This window comes from Triticum aestivum, chromosome 7A, assembly GCF_018294505.1.
Source record: "Triticum aestivum cultivar Chinese Spring chromosome 7A, IWGSC CS RefSeq v2.1, whole genome shotgun sequence".
Lineage (NCBI taxonomy): Eukaryota > Viridiplantae > Streptophyta > Magnoliopsida > Poales > Poaceae > Triticum > Triticum aestivum.
In genome coordinates this window covers 667,414,693-667,431,120 of record NC_057812.1, presented here as the reverse complement: position 1 = coordinate 667,431,120, position 16,428 = coordinate 667,414,693, and the positions used below count along the sequence as shown (strand labels likewise).

Here is a 16,428-nt window from a genome sequence, read left to right as displayed (position 1 = left end):
GGTCGTACTGTGATGAGGAGGAATAGTTGGGATCATACTGTTGTGCAGCGGTTATCGCCTGCTGAGCTGCAGCGTGGAGTCGAGCTGCCTCCGCTCTCCTCTCGTACTCTTCTGCCTTCTCTCTGGTAATAACATATCTTCCTTTTTCCTGTGAATCAAACAAGGCAGGAGCAGGGAGAGTAATACGGAAAACATGTCGTTTATCAAAAATTAAACGATATAAGAGAGGTGATTCAGGCCTCTCGACAAACTGGTGCGAAGCCATAGAGTCATAATCTAAATATGCAGGAGGCAACTCCATATCACCCTCACGAATGTCTATATCAAGAAAATGAGCTAAGCGGGTTGCATAAATTCCTCCAAAGAAATCTCCATTATGTCTATTATGATGCAACCTACGAGTTACAATGGCTCCCATATGATAAGATTGGTCTCCTGACACAGCACTCCTAAGAATGCTAAGATCAGGGACACACATGTGACATGCTTCATCCTTAGCATTTATTCATCTACCAATGAAGAGAGCAAAATAATGTATAGCAGGAAAATGAATGCTCCCTATGGCAGCCTGCGCTATATCTCTAGATTCCCCCACAGTTATACTAGCAAGAAAGTTTCTAAATTCAGATTTAGGGGGATCCCTAACACTACCCCATGATGGGAGTTTGCAAGCAGAAGTGAAATCCTCTAAGTCCATGGTATAAGATTTGTCATAAAGATCAAACATGACTGAAGGAGAATTACGCGAAGATGAATACTCAAACCTCCTCACAAATGAACTTGTGAGGTCATGATACTGGGGGCATTTGTTAGCCTCAAAATCCTCAAGACCGGCATTGTGCAAATATGCTTTGAATTCTTCTTTAATTCCCGCACAGTCCATAAAATTTTCCGACGGCCATTCGCAAGGCCGTACTGGAGCGTCTCTTGGTGGATCCTCGTCAGCATCGCGCATAGCAATCCTGGGTCCTTACTTTTTAGAGGAACCACCTTGGAACATCTTCCTAAGCATATTGTTTTTCTCTAAAAAATTCTGAAATTTTTAGTAACTTCAAACAAAAATAAACCAGACTCAATAATATTGATAGCAACTACTCCTACAAGTGCCTAGGGCCTATATCAAGCATTATAACTACTTAGAACCATATAAATTTGACATGCAAACTCAAGAACATGGTCACCTATGCAGTACAAATTTGCAAAGAATAAAGCACTAGAACAAAAACTAATTGGACCAATGGAGGAGTCACATACCAAGGAACAATCTCCCCAAGCAGTTTTGCGAGAGGTGCTTTGAGCAAGGAGATCGAAAATCACAGCAAAATGGCTGGAACTCGTGCTTTAGTTGGGTTTTCGGGTTTGTGTGAGACAGAGGAAGAAGATGGGTGCTGGGATAAGTGGAGGAGGGCCACCGTGGGCCCACGAGGTAGGGGGCGCGCCCACCACCCTTGTGGCCAAGTGGTAGCTCCTCCCGTGGTAATTTTGCACAGTAAATCCTCAAATATTCCCGAAAAAAACATATTAAGTTGGCATGGCATTCTGAGGACTTCTATTTTCCGGATATTTTTATATTGCACGGGTAAGTCAGGAAACAGACAGAAAAATACTATTTTTACTTTATTTAATATAAACAACAGAAAGTATAGAGAGGGTACAGAAGTTTGTGCTTCTAGTTTCATCCATCTCATGCTCATCAAAAACAATCCACTAACAAGGTTGATCAAGTCTTGTTAACAAACTCATTCCGATAATCATGAAACCAGAGAAATTTCGAATAACACTAAGTTACCTCAACGGGGATATGCACATCCCCAATAATAAGTATATCATATTTCTTTTTGACAGTAGGAAGAGGAAATTCAAAACCTCCAAATATAATCGATGGAATTTTTCCAATAGAGTTGATACTATGAACTTGAGGTTGTTTCCTCGGAAAGTGTACCGTATGCTCATTACCATTAACATGAAAAGTGACATTGCCTTTGTTGCAATCAATAACAGCCCCTGCAGTATTAAGAAAAGGTCTTCCAAGAATAATAGACATACTATCATCCTCGGGAATATAAAGAATAACAAAGTCCGTTAAAATAGTAACGTTTGCAACCACAACAGGCACATCCTCACAAATACCGACATGTCTAGCAGTTGATTTATCAGCCATTTGCAAAGATATTTCAGTAGGTGTCAACTTATTCAAGTCAAGTCTACGATATAAAGAGAGAGGCATAACACTAACACCGGCTCCAAGATCACATAAAGCAGTTTTAATATAATTCCTTTTAATGGAGCAAGGTATAGTAGGTACTCCGGGGTCTCCAAGTTTCTTTGGTATTCCACCCTTAAAAGTATAATTAGCAAGCATGGTGGAAATTTCAGCTTTCGGTATCTTTCTTTTATTAGTAATGATATCCTTCATATATTTAGCATAAGGATTTGTTTTGAGCACATCAGTTAATCTCATACGCAAAAAGATAGGCCTAATCATTTCAGCAAAGCGCTCAAAATCCTCATCATCCTTTTTCTTGGATGGTTTCGGAGGAAAAGGCATGGGTTTCTGAACCCAAGGTTCCCTTTCTTTACCATGTTTCCTAGCAACAAAGTCTCTTTTATCATAACGTTGATTCTTTGATTGTGGGTTATCAAGATCAACAGCAGGTTCAGTTTCTACATCATTATCATTACTAGGTTGAGCATCATCATGAACATCATCATTGATATTTTTACTAGGTTCATGTTCATTACCAGATTGTGTTTCAGCATCAGACATAGATATATCATTTGGATTATCAGGTGGTTCAGCAATAGGTTCACTAGAAGTTTGCACAGTTCTATCATTTTTCTTCTTCTTCTTTTTAGAAGAACTAGGAACATCAATATTATTTCTTTGAGAATCTTGCTCGATTCTCTTAGGGTGGCCTTTAGGATACAAAGGTTCCTGAGTCATTCTACCAGTTCTAGTAGCCACTCTAACAGCATAATCATTTTTCTTACTATTCATTTCATCAAGCACCTCTTTTTGAGCCTTAAGTACTTGTTCTACTTGAGTGGTAACCAAAGAAGCATGTTTGCTAACAAGTTTAAGTTCACCTTTAATATTAGCCATATAATCACCCAAGCGTCTAATCATATAAGCATTTTCTTTTAATTGTCTACCAAAATAAGCATAAGTCGTCTTGCTTAAACATAAAGTTATCAAACTCATCCAAGCACTGACTAGCAATTTTAGTAGGAGGAATTTCAGCTTTATCATATCTATAAAGAGAATTTACCTTTACTACCTGTGTTGGGATATTGGGATCAGGAGGTTCTTCAGTAAATAAAGAATTGAGATCATAGGTTTCTTCAACAGGCGGTATATTAAGACCATGTATTTCTTCAATAGGAGGTAAATTCTTAACGTCTTCAGCTTTAATACCTTTTTCTTTCATAGATTTCTTTGCCTCTTGCATATCTTCGGGACTGATAAATAGAATACCTCTCTTCTTCGGAGTTGGTTTAAGAATAGGCTCAGTAATTGGAGCAGGAGTTGGCTCAGGAGCTGGCTCAGGAGGTGCCCAATTATTTTCATTTGTCAACATATTATTCAATAGAATTTCAGCTTCATCCGGTGTTCTTTCCCTGAAAAGAGAACCAGCACAACTATCCAGGTAATCTCTGGAAGCATTGGTTAGTCCATTATAAAAGATATCAAGTATTTCGGGTTTCTTAAGAGGATGATCAGGCAAAGCATTAAGTAACTTGAGAAGCCTCCCCCAAGCTTGTGGGAGACTCTCTTCTTTAATTTGCACGAAGTTGTATATTTCCCTCAAAGCAGCTTGTTTCTTATGAGCAGGGAAATATTTAGCAGAGAAGTAATAAATCATATCCTGGGGACTACGCACACAACCAAGATCAAGAGAATTAAACCACATCTTAGCATCACCCTTTAATGAGAACGGAAATATTTTGAGTATATAAAAGTAACGCGATCTCTCATCATTAGTGAACAGGGCAACTATATCATTTAACTTAGTAAGATGTGCCACAACAGTTTCAGATTCATAGCCATAAAACGGATCAGATTCAACCAAAGTAATTATATCAGGATCAACAGAGAATTCATAATCCTTATCAGGAACACATATAGGTGAAGTAGCAAAAGCAGGGTCGGGTTTCATTTTATCTCTACGTGATTCTTTGTTCCATTTAATTAATAACCTCTTAAGCTCATATCTATCTTTGTAAGCTAAAATAGCGGCAGAAGATTCCATATCAAAAAGATAGCCCTCGGGAATAACAGGCATATTTTCATCATCACTATCATCATCGTATTCAGATTCAATAATTTCTTTTTCTCTAGCCCTAGCAATTTGTTCATCAAGAAATTCACTAAGGGGCACAGTAGTATCAGGCATAAAAGCAGTTTCATCATAAGTATCATGCATAGCAGAAGTGGCAACATCAATAATATGCGACATATCATAACGAATAGCAGAAGCAGATGTAGGTGTCGCAAACTTACTCATAACAGAAGGCGAATCAAGTGCAGAGCTAGATGGTAGTTCCTTACCTCCCCTCATAGTTGAGGGATAGATCTTGGTTTTTGGATCTCTCAAATTCTTCATAGTGTCCAGCAGGTATAAATCCCAAGTGACTTAAAGAATAAAGCTATGCTCCCCGGCAACGGCGCCAGAAATTAGTCTTGATAACCCACAAGTATAGGGGATCGCAACGGCTTTCGAGGGTAGAGTATTCAACCCAAATTTATTGATTCGACACAAGGGGAGCCAAAGAATATTCTTAAGTATTAGCAGCTGAGTTGTCAATTCAACTACACCTGGAAACTTAGTATCTGCAGCAAAGTGTTTAGTAGCAAAGTAATATGATAGTGGCGGTAGTGGCAACAAAAGTAAAGACAGCAAAAGTAATGTTTTTGGTATTTTGTAGTGATTGTAACAGTAGCAGCGGAAAAGTAAATAAGCGTAAACCAGTATATGGAAAACTCGTAGGCACCGGATTAGTGATGGATAATTATGCCGGATGCAGTTCATCATGTAACACTCATAACATAGGGTGACACAGAACTAGCTCCAATTCATCAATGTAATGTAGGCATGTATTCCGTATATAGTCATACGTGCTTATGGAAAAGAACTTGCATGACATCTTTTGTCCTCCCCTCCCGTGGCAGCGGGGTCCTATTGAAAACTAAGGGATATTAATGCCTCCTTTTAATAGAGAACCGGAACAAAGCATTAGTACATAGTGAATACATGAACTCCTCAAACTATGGTCATCACGGGGAGTGGTCCCGATTATTGTCACTTCGGGGTTGCCGGATCATAACACATAGTAGGTGACTATAGACTTGCAAGATAGGATCAAGAACTCGCATATATTCATGAAAACATAATAGGTTCAGATCTGAAATCATGGCACTCGGGCCCTAGTGACAAGCATTAAGCATAGCAAAGTCAATCTCAGAACATAGTGGATACTAGGGATCAAACCCTAACAAAACTAACTCGATTACATGATAAATCTCATCCAACCCATCACCGTCCAGCAAGCCTACGATGCAATTACTCACGCACGGCGGTGAGCATCATGAAATTGGTGATGGAGGATGGTTGATGACGACGACGACGACGAATCCCCCTCTCCGGAGCCCCGAACGGACTCCAGATCAGCCCTCCCGAGAGGTTTTAGGGCTTGGCGGCGGCTCCATATCGTAAAACGCGATGATTTCTTCTCTCTGATTTTTTTTCTCTCCGAAAGCAAATATATAGAGTTGGAGTTGGCATCGGAGGGTTCCAGGGGGGCCACAAGGTAGGGGGCGCGCCCCCCACCCTCGTGAGAAGGGTGTGGGCCCCCTGGTCTTCATCTTTGGCGAGGATTTTTTATTATTTTTTCTAAGATGTTCCGTGGAGTTTCAGGTCATTCCGAAAATATTTGTTTTCTGCACATAAAACAATACCATGGCAATTCTGCTGAAAACAGCGTCAGTCCGGGTTAGTTCCATTCAAATCATACAAGTTAGAGTCCAAAACAAGGGCAAAAGTGTTTGGAAAAGTAGATACGACGGAGACGTATCACAAACACATTTCGAAATTACCAATCTCTTTTCATAAACATGAACATTTTTCTAATTTGTGAACACAATTTCAAAATGGGAACAATATTTAAGATCACGAACATATTTTGAATTTTTAGAACCAATTTCAAAATGGATAACAATTATCAAAATCTCAAACGAATTTGAACTGCAAACAATTTTTGAATACGTGATTTTTTTTAAAACAAGAACATTTTTTGAAATTTGAATAGTTTTCTAAAACAGGAATAATTTTTAAAACCCTGGTCATTATTTGAAAAGTTCTGATAAATGTGAACAAAACATTTCGAACAATTTTTAAAATGCAAATAATTTTTGAATTTATGAACAATTTCTAAAAACATGACCCTTTAAAAATGGAAGTTTTTCAAAAGCATGAACAATATTTTTTTTAGTTTCTGAATAATTTTCATAATATGATTTAAAAATTAAAAATAAACTTGAAAGAAAAACAGAAAGGGAAAATAAAATAAAAAGAAAGAAGAAAATTAAAGAGAAAAATGAAACAAAGAAAAAGGAAAAACCATGAAAAACCAAAAAGAAATGGGAAAACTGGTTCAAGGAACCTTCTAGAAGGTTCTCAAGTCCAGAAAAAATAGCTGGGAAACTCTTGAAGTTCCCCAAAACCGGAAATGCTGCAACACGTTAATGGGCTGGCCCAAGTCTCTACTCGATCTCCAACTTCGTGCGAAAGGGCGCCTGTTCGACGCGGAATGCGTCAAATAGCATATCTCTATTTGGATCCCTTGCCAATTTACCTCGCTAGGCAAAGCTAGCCTTGCCGACGAAGGCTAGCCAATTTGGCGCACTCGCTCGAGAGAAGAAAAAGTTGGAATCCGTTGGTAACAAGGCAAGCTAAGCAAGCGCTTCCCACCGTGGTCACCCCTGAGATGAATGCTCATCTCATCAGGCCTTATTCAGGAGAGGAGGTGAAAAAAGCTCTTCAGTCAATTGGAGACCTGAAAGCACCGGGACCGGATGGTATGTCTGTTGTGTTTTATAAGAAGTTCTGGGAACTGGTGGGAATGAAGGTGCAAGAAGAGGTGTTGGGGGTGCTTAATGGTAATCCTATGCCCGAGTCATGGAATGAAACCACCATCGTCTTGATACCAAAGAATAATAATCCTGAGAGGGTAACTGAGTTCAGACCGATTAGCCTTTGCAACGTTCTGTACAAGATGATCTCTAAGGTCTTAGCAAATAGATTAAAGGAAATGCTCCCAGATATTATCTCACCGACCCAATCAGCCTTTGTCCCGGGAAGGTTGATTACCGATAATGTGTTGTTGGCTTATGAGATGAACCACTTGATGCATAAGAGGAAGGGGGCCGTGATGGACTTGTGGCGGTCAAGCTTGACATTAGCAAAGCATATGACCGTGTCGAGTGGGAATTCTTGGAGTGCATGATGCGCAAGATGGGGTTCAGAGATGTGTGGATTGACACTATTATGAAATGTGTTAGATCGGTAAAATATAGAGTGAAAGTGAATAGAAACCTCATCGATCTATTCGTGCCTGAGAGAGGGTTGCGCCAAGGGGATCCTCTGTCCCCATATCTGTTCATCATGTGTGCTGAAGGCTTCTCAGCCCTGCTGCGACAAGCGGAGGAAGATGATATTATTCAGAGCATCCAAATCTGTAATGGGTCGCCAAATATAAACCATCTCTTCTTTGTGAATGATTCCCTTATAGTGATGAAGGCAACTGCTGAAGGTGCAGCTAGACTGCAGTCTATCTTGGCTTTATATGAGTCCCAATCAGGTCAAATGATAAACAAGAATAAGTCGTTGGCAACCCTCAGCAAGGGCACAACAACAGCGGTCAAAAGTGAGGTCCTACATATCCTCGGTATCCCTCACGAGTCTCGTTGTAAAAGACATTTGGGGTTACCGGTTCATGTTGGTGTTACCCTAAGTAGGGAATTTGAGTACATCAAGCAAATGATATGGCAGAGAATGCAGGGCTGGATCGAGAGGTTACTATCCAAACCGGGCAAAGAAACCTTGGTAAAATCGGTAGCCCAGGTGATCCCTACTTTTGCAATGTCATGCTTTGATCTAACAAAGAAGTTGTGCGAGGAAATTGGTACCCTAATTAGTCGATATTGGTGGAGCCAGCAAGACAAGATGGACAAGTGCCATTGGATAGGTTAGGATAAACTTACAAAATCCAAGAAGGAGGGTGGCTTGGGCTTCCGAGAGTCTGCACATCTTTAACCTCGTGATGTTAGCTCGACAAGGTTGGCGTCTCCTGCAGGAGCTGGATACACTTTGTGCACGAGTCTTGAAGGCTCCTACTACCCAAATTGTTCGGTACTTGATGTTGTGGCAAAGACAGAGATGTTCTATACATGGCGCAACATATTAAAGGGGATCAAGCTGCTGAAGGAAGGTATTTGTTTGGAGGATTGGGTCTGGTGAGAATGTCAAAATCTGGGACAATCCATGGATTCCGCGGGGAGAGACGAGGAGGCCGCGAACTCATCGAGGCAGCGTGCTAATTGATCGAGCTAGCGATCTAATGGATCCAGCCACCAAAAATTGGGATGAAGGTGTAGTCAAGGAGCTGTTCTGCCAGGAGGACGCAAAGGAGATATTGGCAATCCCAGTGAAGCATGCCATGGATGACCAAGTTGCATGGCACCTTAACCCAAAATGAGTATTCTCTGTTAAGTCTGCCTACCACTTGGGGATCAGGCTCAGGGAGACAAAGAAAAACAGAGATGCGGGCCCCTCGTTACCGGCACCTGCGGAATCGCAGAAGTGGAACAGGATTTGGAACCTAAACCTCTCTCCAAAAATCCGCATGTTTCTTTGGAGACTTGCGTATAATAGCCTGCCTATGCAGATAAGTATTAAACGCAAGCATGTTGAGCTAGATACTAGGTGCCCGATGTGCATGCGTCTCAATGAGGATGGTGGACATCTGTTCCTTAAATGCAAACAAGTGAAACAAGTCTGGAGAGCCTTACTAATTGAGGACATCAGGTTGAACCTCCTGCAGTCAAACAATTCCATGGCAATGTTTGATCAATTGTGGGCTCTGGATAGTAAGCAACGTGAGCTAGCGCTCATTATGTTGTGGGAGTGGTGGAATGTTTGAAATAAAACTAATGCAGGGGAAAGGACTCATATATGCAAGGAAATGTCCTCGTTGCCTCAGTTTTCGTGGGAATCAATGCGAAGGCTGTCACACTGCCGCGCTGGTTAGCCTTCATTGATGTCTCATGGGCGACGCAGTGAAGGCGTCGCGCCGCGCATTCCGTCTGATCTCACCACGCGTACGCACGGCGGCCGCCCTCTCACCGCCCAAGCTCGGCTATAAAAGTGGCTCTCCCTCGCTGGTGAGCACACACTTCATCACGAGAGAAACTTTCTTCCCCTCCCACCGCCAACGTCCCTCTTGACCGAGCACGGCTTTCCTCCTGCTCTCTCCCCACCGGTGAGCATGGCCGAGCGTTACCCAGGCGACGGTGTGGCAACCAACGGCTTCGGCCGCCATCACCTACATGAGGACGAGGCACGGCTCTTCTACGAGGCCAACTACCCAGCACTGTCGGGCATGCGGGGTGCCGGGCACATGGAAGCTGAGCGCCGGCAAAGTCCCAGTGCCACCACCGCCCACGGGCGCTGCCCATCGCGGCGAGATAGCGCGCATCCGGTCCTCGCTGCTGGAGCAGTCGCGGAACGAGCTGAGGTATGCCCCCAACAGCAACACGGTGTGGACGGCGTACTTCGAACGCCGCCACGCCGACCAGCTCGCCTGCTCGAACGGCGTTGAGCACCCTCGAAGTCGTCCTCGAGTACATCAAGGCCGGCACCACGCCACGCTTGGAGTACTCGGTGCCCCCCACCTTCTCGCACCATCGCGGCAGCTCTTGGACGCCACAGCGAATGGAGACGGCGATCTTCTCGTCGTCGGGCTCTGGCTCCCTGTCCGGATTGCCAGCGCTCTGCCCCGTCAAGCCGGAGCCACATGAGACGCCGCTCGGGCGCCGCACCCACGGTGGCGCCCTCGTCATCAACGAGGGAGGCCGCCCCTCTCCTTCTTCTTCCCGCCTCGTCAGGCCGAAGACCGAGCCGGGGTTGCTCCCCGTGAAGAAGGAGCGCTCGGACATGGCCGCTGCCGACGAGACCAGGACTACGTCCGTGAGCAGATGGAGCGTCAGCGCCGCGCCTTCGAGGAGATCGCCACTCGACGTCGTGGACGCGAGGAAGGCGGCATTGTCGTCCTCGACATCGACGAGGAGGAGGCGCCTGCGGCCAACCCCCCACGCACCGGCGACGCTGGTCAGGGGTGTAGCAGGAACGACAGTGACGATGACGACGACGATGACAATGGCAACGACTACACCTAGTTCTACAGACTCCTCGGCATGTAGAAGGCAGGCGCCACCGCCGTAGTAGTGCTAGGCGTAGTTGTCGTTTTTAGTTAGCTTTAAATTTATGTTTTAAGTTTTTTGTACAAATATCAATGAAATCACCTAGGTTAAACAAAATCGTGTCATGTTTGGCCAAATTTTGAAGGCGGTGGCTGAAAAACCTACCGCCACCACGTCAAATTTATTACCGGTATACCCCGAAATGATACTGTGTAAGCCTAGGGCCGAACGGCTGGAGATGGTCTAACTCGTGGTGGAGGGAGAAGTCCCGGACTTCGTTGTTGACTTGGTTGTTCCCAGAAGAAAAGAAAAAAGGCAAGCGCTTCCGTCCCCGTACCCTTCCCCCGTCGTCACCTCCATCTCTGCACACGCGCAATCTCTCACCGCATCTCCGGCGACCACAGACCACCTCCGGCCACCGCTACTCCTTCCCTCTCCTGCGATGGCGCCGCGCGCCGGCGGTCAGACCTACGGCTTCCCCATCTACTGCGCCTCCTGGCTCCCACTCGCACACATCATCAAGCCCTCCCCATCCGCCGACGGCGTCGTGGATGCGGACGCGTCCCCGGCCCTGCCCTCCCCACCTCCGCCCCCCATGGTGGCCCTTGGCGGAGGCGGAGGCGAGGGCCGGAGCGGCGTGCCCAACGCGCTGGTCGTCGCCGCCCTCGCCCCCGCCGCTGCAGCAGGGGCGCCTCCAGCGCTCTCCCCCGAGCCGGTGAGCGACCCGTGCCCCCTCGCTCTCTGATCTCACCAGATCCACACGGATCTCGGGAGAGACTTGCGTGCTGATCTGTCGCTCTTGTTTCGATGATGGTGGGGTGCAGGTGTTCAGGCTGGGGACAGAGGAGCAGGTGCCATACAGGATGGCCGTACACCCCCGCGGCGATGGCGTCCTCTGCGCCTTCCCCAACGGCTGCAGGTACTCGAGTCCTTGGACATGTGACGCTGATGCTCGCTACTGCATTCGTCTGTCGTCGTGAATTTTGATTAACTCAAAATCTCCACAATGTGCGCGATCTTTAGTGTTGCCCTGTGGGTTAATTGTTGTTAACCTGTGGTTCAGATGGTATGTATGCTTAGAATACTTTGTGAGTCCAGTACTTCGTTCGATCAGGGGTGTTGTGGATGTGGGGTTATATGCTGTAAATTCTGATTGATTCGACCAAAATATAATTAACCTATCATATCACAACATAGTGTTCAAGACTTCTAGTAACATACAATGATGCCTCTTGATGACCCCATAATATGCTTGAACTGTCGGTGTAAGCACTGCGCTGGATTTGTTAGTATGGCTTATTTCCTGATTGTAGCTAAAACTCGGGGGCACCTGTATCTGTTTCATCTTGTGATGTTAAGTTTATTTCAGTTGTTGGGCCCCATCTCATTGGCCTTATCAATGAGCATAACTGGGCTTGTTGGGGTGTTACTGTAGAAGAACTGGTGGTTAATTAAGTTTTAGCTGCAAAACATACAACTTCATACTTCTTCAATCTTATTTCACTCTATAAAAAATATGCCGTTTGTCTTTTTTTTACTGACTGATTTAAGCACAATTTAAGTCAGCCCGATGGTTCTGCAATTCTGAATTCTTACCATGTGTCACTTGCATAGGTTGGTGCAGTGGGAATCACCAGAAGGAGAAGGTCCACATAGCCTAGTTTTGAGATCTGACCAGGAGGCTTTAGTGAAGCTAAAGGATGTTGGTTTACAGTTGGCTGTGTCATTCAGTGGAGAGGGTTCAATACTTGCCACTGGTGGCGAGGTAAACGAAAGTATTATAGTGTTATGCATTTGCTTATCTTACCTATTATTTCCCTTTTTTGGCGCCAACTCAGTTTGTAGTCAAGTCGTTAGCTTGGTTTATTGCCCCCCCCCCCCCCCCCCCCCCCCCTAAGTTTCGTTTTTTCCGTTGGTAGTAATGGAGGTGGGCACACTTGACTCTCCAAAGCATGACATATGGTAGCTTTGACAGATCTGATAGCTGTAGGTGTTAATAGAAACAATTTGTTTTATATCTAGTGACTTTATGCAGAAAGCAATGTACCATATGGTCATTGTGAACAACAATTTGACCATCGCGCACTAACTTCTAACTTAATCTAGGAACCTAAAACGCATTTTACAACATTCACAACCATAATTAGTGTGAGCCATAGGATTAGGCAACTGAACTGACATAGATTGTTTGTGTGTAGTACGGAAATGTTTGGCAACAACATAAAATTAGCGTCTCTGTAATAAGTGGACAAATGGTTGCAGTTAAGCATACAGATAAACCAACTTAAAGTTAAGCATTCCCATGATGCTCTTGTTTGTACTCCCTCCGGCGACAACTAATATGGAACGGAGGGATTATGTTTTTATACATTCTAGTGCTGTACATTATTTAGCTTAAAATAAATTGTCTATTGCTTCATTATCTTCTGGAAATTCTTACAAGCAAAGCAACCATTCAATGTTTTTTTACCTTCTCATTTATATGAAGCTATTCTAGGGTTTTCTGTCATTCAGTAAAATTCCATTATAGTCATGCGCTTATGCTTTGAGGACTAGCCAATAAGTTATATGGTTGTGCTGTTTTTTTAGCCTTTTCATGGCAGTTAAAATTGTCCATATATTATTTTAAGCATGTTAAATAAATCTCTGTGTGCTGCATAGGATGGACATTTGCGGGTCTTCAAATGGCCTGGCATGGAAACCATTATTGAAGATCCTGATACTAAAACATCTGTTAAGGATCTTAGTTTCAGGTGAAATAGTGCCATTAACTTTCTCTTTCCAAATGGATATTTATTATTTGATACTGATGGGTTGCCTTCGTTTTGGGACATGCTTTAGTTCCGATGAGAAGTTTCTAGTTGTGAACAGGAGCAGTGGCCCATCTAGAGTGTGGGATTTAAAGTCATCTGAAGCTGTGGCTAATCTGCCAAGAGAACAAGTGAATGATTTTTTTGTTTGCCAATTTGCATTAGTTTATTTTCTTTGTTTAAAGTGCACTTCTGACTCGTACATTTCCAGGGAGAAATATTTGGCTTCTGCCGATTTTCTACTAAGTCTGACAATAGTCAGGTTCTCTTTGTTACAGCAATGCAAGGTGACATCATGATTTGAATTCACCCTGTTATGAATGAAATATTTTGAAGTTCTCTTAAAAAATGAACGGAATTGCCTGGTACTGAGACCTGACAGTTACAATACCCTGCTTCTTAGGTGATTACGGGAAAATAATATCTTGGAATACTACCTCATGGACAAGAATTGGATCAAAGAAAGTAACTCGTGATGCGATTTCAGCTTTTTCAGTCTCGCCTGATGGTACACTTCTAGCAATGTGAGTAAGGAACTATGAATTTCACATTAACATGTTCAGTGTTCTAGGTTCAAGAGACATGCGAGTCTAATTTACTTGCCTTCGCATGTCCAGTGGAACTATTGAGGGAAGCATCAGTGTTCTAGGTTCAAGAGACATGCGAGTGGTTGTAACAGTTAAAAAGGCGCATCTTGGCATTGTTACTACATTAGCGTTTTCTCAAGATTCAAGGTTAGTACCTGTGCTCTCGTTCTGCTTTAGTTGATGAATTCCACAAATGCAATCTCTCATTATTGTTGTTCTATCATATAACAGGGCCTTGCTGTCGACTTCCTTTGACTCAACCGCAAGGGTGACATCGACTGAATCACCCAAGAGCGATGGTATGTTGGTTTCAGATCTTGAGTTATCGTTTATCGTGTACTTGCCAATTTTCTGAGTATTCTGAAAATGGCTGCATCTTTTCTGATAGGTATAAGCCTCTGGTCCATGGTACTAGCTATTATACTCGCAATTTTGGTATATTACTATATGCAGCACAAAGAAGATCTCTTGGCAATGTTGCCACAATGAAAATTTTGTTCAGCATCTACTGATATCTCACTGCTTACCTCTGATTATCTGATCTTGCACTGGAGATGAATGTTGTATCGTGTCGGAGTTAGAGCAATTTTTGTATTTAGGTGAAAGAAAAACGACTCAAAAGCGTCCAGATCTTTTTTATCATGTCACGCTGGTATAAGAAGGCCATCCTCTCCTGGTTTGTACAATTGGTGGCCATTTATGAGTTATACTATATATAGGAGTATATGATAACTTGTGCTATGCAATATAGCTATGGTTTATGCTATCAAAGCCATCCATTTGCCGGCTCAAAAAAAGGGCATCCATTGGCTCCATGATCTGTGTAGAGAAACAAACGTTTTTGCAGTTTAAATTTACTATCTTGCGTAAATAACCAAAATGACCTGAGCATGATCGAGGGTGTAGCAGACCGACTATTTGTATACAACCAAGTTCATGTACAAGTGTAAACCAACCAAGTTGGACGTACAATGGACGTCGAACTTGGACATTGATGTACAAGTACTTGTTTAAATTATGGCCACACTGCCATAATTTTTTTTTGAGCATCAGTACAGACACAAGCGCTCATATACACGCGCATACACTCACTTCTATGAACGCATACCCTATCCCTATGAGCACCTCCGAGAGACTGAGCCGGCATATCATCTTGAGATTTACGAAGTCACCGGAGGCGTCTCGTTGTCGACGGGAACGTCTTCTTTCACTGAAAGCGCATCGCCGGAAATCCTGAAATAAATCCAGGAATAATGCGAGCACCAGGATTTGAATCCTGGTGGGTTGGGGATACCACTGTCCACCTAACCAACCCAATCACAGGTTGATTCGCAAACCAAGTGGGACGTACTAGTGTACGGGGCTGTTTGGTTTGTGACTAACTTAGCCAAAAATTGCCACAACTAAGGTTAGGCAAGTTTGACCAACTTAGGTGAGTGTTTGGTTCAAGCCACACCTTAAACAAGTCACATTTGGACCCCACATGACATACACATAAAAAATATGGCAAGGTTTCCTTAGGTTTGTCAATTTGTGGCTCTTATTTTGATGAACTAACCTTGAACAAGTTTAATAAAAATGCATGATAAAGTATGACAATGCTAATCCTAGAACCAAACGTTCCTTACAAGTGAAGACGAGAGCCATTGGGACAGAGGACGGGCGTAGCCAAGCCGCATGCAGACTTTGAGACAGAGGATTAGTCGACAAAATACCGGTCAGGCATATGCGTGCTCGTGCTCGTGCTCGAGAAGAGAAAGGCTGACACGCGTAGGCCCTGCAGCAGCTAGCTCCTCTCCTCGGTCTTCAATTTACACATGGCCTGGTCTCACTGAAGAAACCGTGTGTGTTGATCTGCTGGATCATGCATGGCGCGGACGGCTCGAAGACGCTCAATTATGGCAGTGTGACCATAAGACTTTTCGCCATGCACATTGCTGGCACATACAGCATGCATCCAAGCAGCGGAGACGAGACGAGAGGCAGGCTTTCATCTGATCTGATATGGTCTGATCGATCGACCAGGCAGAGGCAGGCACGCTGCCGTCCACCCACACGTGCGGTTCGCAGTCCGCAAAAGTGATGCTGCATGCGTTGCAGAGAGAGACGCGACGGGACCGGAGAAAGTGGTGCCCCCAGTTGAGTCGTCGTGCATGCATGCGCTGCGCTTTGCCACGGACGGCGTGATCGCTCGATTACCACGGCGCACGGAGGAGTAACATTTACAAGCGTGTCGGCGTGCATATTTTTATTTTTCAACTTCCTCATTTCAATGACCTTTGGTAGTGATCTACTCCAAACTACGAATGCAGTGGTATAATTTTTACCCCGACGCAGTCAGTCTCGTTGGTTAAATTTACGGTTAAAGTTAAATCTCAAAAAATGTGAACACATTACATTGTGGAATGAAGGGAGTAATATATTTCTTTACGGAAGGAGTACGTTCGTACTCCAGCTTATTTTTTTTTAGTCAATGAGCTGTATTGATCAAATGAGATCGTAAGCCAACTTCCTACTCGAGTCCTCATGCATCCACCGAGGAAGGGGCGATGAC

General features: G+C 43.8%; 1 protein-coding gene across 1 annotated transcript; it reads left to right on the top strand.

The window, feature by feature from the left end:
• The first annotated feature begins 10,763 nt into the window (after positions 1-10,763).
• Positions 10,764-14,640, top strand: LOC123149106 (SEC12-like protein 2). Its single transcript, XM_044568639.1, has 10 exons — positions 10,764-11,192; positions 11,302-11,396; positions 12,092-12,242; positions 13,139-13,230; positions 13,319-13,418; positions 13,499-13,574; positions 13,691-13,811; positions 13,905-14,021; positions 14,106-14,173; positions 14,263-14,640. Exons 1-10 carry the CDS (start codon positions 10,920-10,922, stop codon positions 14,361-14,363), a joined length of 1,194 nt encoding a protein of 397 aa, XP_044424574.1. The 5' UTR covers positions 10,764-10,919; the 3' UTR covers positions 14,364-14,640.
• The last annotated feature ends 1,788 nt before the right edge of the window (positions 14,641-16,428 follow it).

What these genes read in the sequence shown, in the direction of transcription:
- LOC123149106 (XM_044568639.1), top strand. Translation starts at nt 10,920, where the DNA reads ATGGCGCCGCGCGCCGGCGGTCAGACCTACGGCTTCCCCATCTACTGC. An exon ending in TACTTGCCACTGGTGGCGAG is followed by an intron (nt 12,243 to 13,138) that starts GTAAACGAAAGT and finishes TGTGCTGCATAG; the next exon opens with GATGGACATTTGCGGGTCTT. An exon ending in CTAATCTGCCAAGAGAACAA is followed by an intron (nt 13,419 to 13,498) that starts GTGAATGATTTT and finishes GTACATTTCCAG; the next exon opens with GGAGAAATATTTGGCTTCTG.